This window comes from Elaeis guineensis, chromosome 5 (assembly GCF_000442705.2).
Source record: "Elaeis guineensis isolate ETL-2024a chromosome 5, EG11, whole genome shotgun sequence".
NCBI classification, from domain to species: domain Eukaryota; kingdom Viridiplantae; phylum Streptophyta; class Magnoliopsida; order Arecales; family Arecaceae; genus Elaeis; species Elaeis guineensis.
In genome coordinates, this window is record NC_025997.2 from 108,061,282 (window position 1) to 108,070,410 (window position 9,129).

At 33.5% G+C, this 9,129-nt stretch overlaps 1 protein-coding gene across 1 annotated transcript; it reads left to right on the plus strand.

Moving 5' to 3' along the window:
* The first annotated feature begins 493 nt into the window (after positions 1–493).
* On the plus strand, positions 494–4,536 carry LOC105045442 (MDIS1-interacting receptor like kinase 2-like). Its single transcript, XM_019850572.3, has 4 exons — positions 494–845; positions 1,278–1,522; positions 1,811–2,834; positions 4,138–4,536. Exons 1-4 carry the CDS (start codon positions 494–496, stop codon positions 4,491–4,493), a joined length of 1,977 nt encoding a protein of 658 aa, XP_019706131.3. The 3' UTR covers positions 4,494–4,536.
* The last annotated feature ends 4,593 nt before the right edge of the window (positions 4,537–9,129 follow it).

Below are 9,129 nucleotides of genomic sequence, written 5' to 3' on the forward strand. Positions count from 1 at the left end.
CTTCGCATGAATCCACTGTTGGATAGCCACTGCACGGATGTCAAAGCACTCCAAGCACCATCATTCATCTGCCTGCACAACTCTCAAAGCGACCAGTGGATGATCCATTGACAGTGGATTCGTGAGAACGAAGGTGGACCATTCTTTAACGTGAAAGATACACCCCGGACCCGAGAGGCATACTAGTCTATCTTCCAATTGGAGCAAGCTATTGGTCTATCTTCCATTTGGAATTTCAGGGTGGATGGAAGGACCAAGACCAACCAGGTCAACCAAGAATTTCGAGTATATAAAGGAAAAAAAAAAGGAAAGTGATGAGTCCATCGTCCAATTGGAGCCAGCTACTGGTGTATCCTCCAATTGGAATTTTAAGTGACCGTTGAAAGCGAAGGACCAAGACTAGACAGGTCAACAAGGACCTCAATCTACAAAATGTTCTCTCAAAACAAACACAAGGCGCTACTTGTGTGGGATTCGATCCATCCACACCTCCATGGACAGAAGCAAGTTGCTTCCCTTCCTTCATTGGCTTTTGTGCTTAGCTACAATCCACTTGGTTTTATCCAAAGCAGTAGCAGCTGCAGTAGCTAGTCCAGTTTCGGCAAATTCAGAAGCAGAAGCCCTCCTCTCGTGGGGAGAAAGCCTCAACTTATCTTGGGGCATTCCCAATAATAACCCCTGCAACTGGAGCGCTATTACGTGCAACCGTGCCAAAAGTGTGATCGGAATAAATTTATATGCTTCTAAACTTGATGGCACTCTTGGTAACCTCAACTTCTCCTCCCTTCCTAACCTAACCAGTCTCGATCTTAGTTCTAATTGTTTGTATGGAATCATTCCTACAAGCATCGGTAGTCTCTCCAAACTCACATATCTTAAAATGTTTGACAATCTTCTTTCAGGCTCCATTCCTTTAGAAATAGGAAATCTTTCTTCTCTGAACCATCTATTCTTATCTAGGAACAGGCTCACTGGTGTGATTCCTCCCTCATTAGGTAATTTGGTCTTCCTTCAATCACTTGACCTATCAGAAAACAATCTCATTGATATGATTCCTCCCTCATTAGGCAATTTGGTCTTCCTTCAATTTCTTGAATTATCTGAAAACAATCTCATTGGTGTAATTCCTCCATCAATATGCAATTTGTCGTTTCTTCAATTACTTGACCTATCATGGAATTCGTTGATTGGGCCGATACCCCAAGAGCTGGCATTAATGTCAGGACTCACAGAAGTAGACTTGAGTGCAAACAGTCTGACTGGTGAGATTCTTGCAGACATTGGTAGCCTTTCTGGTCTTTCATACCTTAATTTATCAGAAAATCAGCTTTCAGGATCCATTCCTTTAGAAATAGGAAATCTTTTTTCTTTGAACTATCTAAGCTTATCTAGGAACAGGCTCACTGGTGTGATTCCTCCCTCATTGGGCAATTTAGTCTTCCTTCAATTACTTGACCTATCATGGAATTCGTTGATTGGGCCGATACCCCAAGAGCTGGCATTAATGTCAGGACTCACAGAAGTAGACTTGAGTGCAAACAGTCTGACTGGTGTGATTCCTACAGACATTGGTAGTCTTTTTGATCTTTTATACCTTAATTTGTCAGAAAATCAGCTTTCAGGATCCATTCCTTCAGATATAGAAAATCTTTTTTTTTTGAACTATCTAAGCTTATCTAATAACAGCTTCACTGGTACGATTCCTCCCTCAATAAGCAATTTGGTCTCTCTTGAGTTACTTGACCTATCATCAAATTCCTTGACTGGGCCGGTACCGCAAGAGCTGGCATTCATGCCGATACTTAGCAAGGTAAACTTGAGCACAAATTTTTTGAGTGGGGAGATATCCATCAAAATATTCTTCAGTTCCCAGGTGAACATTCTGGACCTTTCCCACAACAACCTCTGCACTCTACCATCCTCCTTTGCATACATGGCTCCGTTTCAACAGGGCAAAGAATTTGATCTATCATGCAATAACTTAGAGATTCCGCTTAGCTGGGCCAAGAGCTATGGGTTGGAAGGAATGCTTTGTGGGAACAAATGTTGCATCAATGACACTGAAGTTTCCACACCTCAGCACACGAAAGATTACAAGCATGGAAAGCACAGAATTCTCATCTTTATCATGGTTCCTGCTCTTATGTTGTCATTTATTATTGTGATCCTGTGTAAATATAAATGTTCATTTAGTCAGCAGAAAGAGAAGGAAACGGCCAAAGATAAAATTGAGATGAGAAATTCAAATATATTCTCCATTTTGAACTTTAATGGTAAGGTTGTGTTTGAAGATATCATAGAAGCCACAGAGAACTTTGATGACATATATTGTGTTGGAATTGGTGGAAGTGGGATTGTCTATGAAGCAAAGTTACCTACAGGTCAAGTGGTGGCAGTAAAGAGAATTCATTCACCTGAAAATGAAGAACTTCCCCATAACACAACCTTCATAAATGAGATACGAGTAATGACCGAAATCCGGCACTGCAACATTGTGAAACTTTATGGATTCTGTCTGCACAACAGATTTATGTTTCTAGTTTGCGAATACATGGAAAATGGAAGCTTAAGCGAAATCTTATGCAATCACCAAAGAGCTTTGGAGTTGGATTGGGATAGGAGGATGAGGACAATTAAAGATGTTGCCGGTGCACTGAGTTACTTGCATCATGATTGCTCCCCACCAATAGTGCATCGAGACATATCGAGCAACAATATTTTGTTTGATTCAAAATTGAGGGCTTGTATCTCTGATTTTGGTGCTGCAAAACTCTTGAATCTTGATTCCTCTAATTGGACAACTTTTGTAGGCACGTGCGGATATGCTGCTCCAGGTACAGCCTAACAATTTGGTTTATTATTGACATCTCTTTCTTTATCATCAATAGCATGTTTCTCTGTTGTTCTTGGTGCCAATTACTGCAGCTGCTCAAGATGTGAGAAAGTATTCAACTAGTATAGTTATTAGTTTGTCTCCTAACCATGGCTTCGTTGTAACCTAGGATCTCAAGCTTTGACTTATCTAGAAAGGACGAATATAAGGATTACTACATTTTAATTCAGGATTGTCATCATTTCTTCAAAAAAAAAAAAAGAATAAAAAATATAATCTCATGTCTGTCATAATAAATGGTCAGTAGATATTCTTGAGGAAATTGTTTTTGGTTGTCTAAATATTTACATATAGAAACATATATTTACATAATTATTGTTTCATTCTTTCAACAAGTAGAAGCTAAGTTAGCCAAGTCGCTAGTTATTTCATATGCTTGGGGCCAAAAAAACAAGATTCAGAAAAACAAGCATAGCTTTCAAATTGTAAGTCAAATTTCAGTGATCCAGGACATAATGCAAAGCTTGTGACCAGATGGACAAAAGTTATGAATCAGTCAAAGGCTAATTCCATCATTTTCCTATCATTTTTTATCAACAAATCTTGTCTTTTATATTTTAGGAGATATTTAAGAAATTTCTATGTCCATCGGCTTAGAGAGTCCAATTTCCATCGGAATAAACTGGAAGATATAGATTGACTAGTAAGCATGCTTATGTTGGAGCTTTTCCTATTCTGAGTCATTTAGCTATTTTTGATTATTTAGAATTGGAGTCTTATAGATATGTTAGATAAAAACAGTTAGCACAACTTGTAGAAGAATATGTTTGCTAACTTGAATATTTCTATTCACGTATCATTGGAACACATAATTTTTTCTAACCATTAGACTCCTGAATAATCCCACTTATTTACGGAGGATCAAAAGACACATTTTGCTAAGAAGATGTCTTTTTATAAGGGTCACAATTCTTTTGTTAAGACACTATTAAGAGACCTGTCTTGTTAGAAGGCGCACAACTAATGGTAATGGACACATCTCTTAAAAGTGACTATTCCTAAAAAACCCATAAATAGGTTTAACACCACCAAAGTAGAGGACGATAGATATATAATTGAACATCGACAATAATAATCTCGAAACTGATGATGCCCCTTGAGATTTTTCTGCTCTCTATTGCTTACGAAGATAATGTTCTTCTTCCTTGTTTTGGAGGTAATGATGTCTCTTTTTACAACAGGCTTGTGCTGTGAAACAAAAGAAAAGCATAAGTAAAAGTTCATTACATTTTTCTTTCATGCAGAGCTTGCTTACACGATGAAGGTAACAGAAAGTTGTGACGTTTATAGCTTTGGGGTGGTGGCATTGGAATTATTAATGGGAAGGCATCCTGGAGATCTCATTTTATCATTATCAACGTCTATTGACCAGAATACAATGGTAAAAGATGTGTTGGACCAACGTCTCTCATGTCCTTCTATTTTGGGGATGAAGGAAATATGCAATTTAGTTGCAGTGGTGCTTTCTTGCATATGTTGGGATCCAAAATATAGACCAACAATGCGATGTGTGACCCAAAGGTTGTCAAAATGTTGTCTACCCTCACTGGATCTGGATGACAGAATTACGCTATTCCAGTTGAAGAATCTTAAAATGTAATTTTGGATGGTCATGGTTGTTGTAGGATCAGAAATTCTGATTATTCATGATTTCATGTGTATTAGCAAATGGTATTAGGCATCAGCATTTTTGTTTATCTTGATTCCGCATTTTGTATAAATTTCTATAAGCTTATTATGAGAAATTTAAACATGCAGTAGCATCTTGCAATCAAGGTCAACAATATGAATCAGATAATCAAGGTAGGTTAGTAATTTTGTTACAATTGTTTCATTTATTTTAGAAGAAAAGTGAGTTAAGAAGAGATGAAGTAGAATCAGAAGTGGTGTTAGGATCATTTTAATTTTGTAGGTCAGCTGGATATTGTATCATGGTAATTTTTCGTATTGATCATTATTAGAAATGTTAGAACCAAGAGGGCTTGGACTGTCATTTGCTTTTATATCTTCCAGAAGGATTCAATCCGACTTGGAATGTGATAGTTGAGGTTTTTTTTTTTTCTCTCTCTATAGGATCTGGGCCAGCCCCCTCAAAACAGTCTTGGATACTTTTTAACATAAGTATAGCCCATCTTATAATCTAATACTTTTGTTATTGAACTGGCCCAACCCATGAATCCTTTGAGATTTGTGGTCCAGTCATCCAAACAGATCCTAACCATTGTATTCTATATGTTGCTTTGTAGCATCCTCGGAGACGACATTGCATGGGGTGAAAAGAATTTTTCTTAAGCGACATTGCATGGGACGAAAAGAATTTTCTTAAGCGGCCTGTCCTACTTGAACTACTTCTTGGGTGCAATAGAATTCTCCCTTTGAACATGTTCACTCTATGTTAATAGTCAATGAACAACTTCTTCTTCCTACCTACAGGTGGAATAATCTCTCCTACAACCATATCCTCACGTTCATGCATTGACCCCAGCAATAAGGATCTAAATAGATTTAAGAGATGATGGAGCACCGTCTATCTCTAAAATTTCCATCTAGCTACCTCTCCCTGTCTTCTTCTTCATCACCATGCCAAAAGTCTTTCACTCTTATATATTCTTCGCTTCTAGCAGGAGGATCCATGCTATCATGCTCCAACCCACCACTTGGATGACACGCGATATAGCCACAGATTTCCTGGAGCATAGCCATAAAAAATGTACAAGATCTGCTGAATGAATAAAAATTTTTATAGTATAATTCTTCAAATAGAAAAATTAGCTCCAATATTATTAGATAATAAAAACAAACCAAATAAGAAGTTTTTGAACATATTGATGTAAAGTGTTAATCAAAATTACAGAGATCTCATCTTCTCCTTCCCTTGTTTTCACCTTTTTCTTATCAGCTTTGACACCATAAAAAGAAAAAGAAAACAAGGGAAGAAGGAGAAGATGAAATCCCTATAATTCTAATTAACACTTGTTGCAGCTAATCCCCTGTTGCACCCATTATCGGTAAAGAGCAACTATAAAATGAAGTCCATGTTGACTGAAATTATATCCGACGGAGACCCTCCGATGCTTAAGTCAGTGGGGAGTGGTGAACAGCAGATTAATATTCAAAGAAGTAGAGTTTCAGCTCGAAAGAGTCCTTACCAAATACTATTCATTCACCTTCTTTTATAGACGAGTAGTTGGCAACCGTTTATAACGGTTAGATACGTGAGTCCCTCTTATCTCGATATTATGTGATCGTAGGGTGGGTGGTTATATTCGTCACTGATCTGTTCTGGTCATTATGCGCTTTCTACGCTGGCAGTTTCTGGTAAGCCGACTCTATATCGATAATCAGAATATGTCGATCGTATGTCGGTAGTTGTGGAAGTCTGAATAACCATCGATCGGCAACTTTGATATGCCGATGGCCATCGGTCTGAAATCAATCGAGTTGTCATAGTTGGAAGTTGTTGATGGCTGAGGATAGCCGACTGTTGGTCGGCAAGCAGATTGATAGTCAACAGTTTGTGCTTATAAGATCGATTGAAAATCAAAATCAGAGAGTCGGCTGAATTACCCCAACAGTTTCCCTCCGCTCCCAAGTCCAAGATAGTTTGATATGCGGATTGTCACATGGTCTGACATGTTGGACGAAGAGGGTTGCCACGTGTTGTCTCGAGCTCCGATTCAACTGCAGATATTAATGATCACTACAAGAAAAGAGCATTTTTGCGAAGAAATTATTTATGACAAAGATATTTTCATTGCTGCTAACGGTATTTACGATGATAAAAATATTTATCATAAATAATTTACTATTTACGATGAAAATAATTTTTCATCGCAAATAGTCACGTATCAATGATGAAAAAAAATTTTCATCGTAAATATTTATTATTTACGATGAATATTTTCATCATAAATAATTTTTTATTTATTTTAATTTTAAAATTTTAAATATTAACGATGAAATTATTTTAATCATAAATAATTTAAGTATTTATAATGGAAAATTTTTTTTGTCACCAATAATTTTATTTCTAATGTAAATATTATCGTCGCCAATATTTGAAAAAAAATAAAAAATTTAAAAATTATATATTATTTACGATGAAAATATTTCATCATAAATAATTGAATATTTGAGATGAAAAAAAATTTCATCATAAATACTTGATTATTTATAATAAAAATATTTTCATCATCAATAGTTAAAAAAATTAAAAAATTAAAAAATTAAAAATTACTCATTATTTGTGATGAAAATTTTCTATCATAAATAATATAGTGTTTACGATGAAAAAAAATTTACATCATAAATGCTTCATTATTTATGGTGAAAATATTTTTATCATCAATATTTAAAAAATTAAAAATTAAAAAAATTAAAAATTACTAATTATTTATAATGAAAAATTTTTATCATAAATAATTAAGTATTTATGATAAAAAAAATTTGTATCATAAATACTTAATTATTTATGATAAAAATATTTTCATCACCAATATATAAAAATTAAAAATTTAAAAAAATCATAAAATTTAAATTTCTAATTTTGTGTAAGGCGACTGCATCTATTTTTTGTAGCAGCTGTATACATCTTTTGTCCTTTTACATGGTAAAGGAGCAAATGTAAGTTATAATCCAGGCCGAACTTTTTGTATGAAAAAATTATATGAAAGTGGATGATATTCACAGATTAGAGTAAATAGATCTTTTTCAATGAAATGAGCTATATATTTATTTACAATATAAAATTTATCTATTCATCACTATCACTATTACTAGTGATATCAATGAATCTTTCTGATAGAGTGTCTGTCTTAAGCTGCATGAAAGGAGCCTCCTTTCATGCAGAAATCATATAGTCAAGCAGCGTATTCTAGCATGGCTTTTACGATCTCGAAAGGTATCGTGCTTTTCGTATTGATCGATGCTCAAATGTATCTCTGTAGGAGTTTCAATCATGAGAAAATAAATAATATGAGTACTCATCTTCCTAACAATACAAAGCATAAATATGAGCTTGTGCTTTATAACACAACTTACACTATCGTCAGCTCTGCTTTGATTCTGATGAATTACTAGATTTTTTATGCTCACATAATTTCTCTTGAATTTTTCAAGTTCGATCTTCACATACATGTAATATACGAGCTTCTGGATCTCTAACTTTATGTCCTTATCCTATCCTCTAAATCTCAATCTTGATGGATTTCTCTTGCGATCTCAAAATTATCGCGATATTCTCATACTCCGACTTCTGGAATGAGGACTTCAAGAAGAAGATGAGCTCTTTGAAGATCGAAGATCTCAAATCTATCGATCTCCCATAGTACCCATTCCATTGCGGAAGCCGAAGAGCTGTTCTTATAACAATTATTAGCAACATAAATTAAAATTTTCATCATAATTATATTTTTTATATAATTTTTTTGAAAAAAAATCATAAATTAAGTATTTATATAAAATTTTTTTGATTAATAAAAAATTATTTTTTTTGATGAAATTATTTTAAAAAAAATTTTAGATCAAAAATTTCTTAGATTAAAGAAAATTAATTTTATTTTTCATCATGAATATTTTTTTAATGTCATTTTTTTTTGTTAAATTTTTTGGATGGAAAATTTTTTTGGTGGAAAAAATATAAAATTATTTTTTAATGAAATTATTATTGGGAAGATTTTTTTAGATAGAAAAATATAAAATTATTAGCGACGTAAATCAAATTTTTATCGTAAATAGTCTTTAATTTTTTTTAATTTTTTTTAAAAAAATTATTTACAACATAAATTTATTTTTCATCGATAATCATGTTTTAAAAATATTATTTTAATCAATTTTTATGAAGGAAAGATTTGTTAATGGAAAAAAAAATTTATTAGTGACGTAAAAAATTTTCATTGACAAAACCATTTTAAAAATAATTTTTTTTATTTTTTTGAATAAAAAATTATTAGAGAAAAAAAAATTTTGAACGGTATTTATTAGCAATGAAAACTTTATTTTTATTGCTAGTAGCCTTATTAATGATAAATATTTTTGTTTCCATCGTCAATAATTTATTTTATAAATTTTTTGGATAAAATTTTTTTAGAGAAAAAATTTTTTAGTGAGAAATTGTTTGGCGAGATTCATTGGTGACAAAAATTATCTTTTGTCGCTAATATGATATTAGCGATCAAAATTTTTGTTGCTAATAGTTTTATATTTATTAGACATCAACTCGACGTCCCTTCGCATGA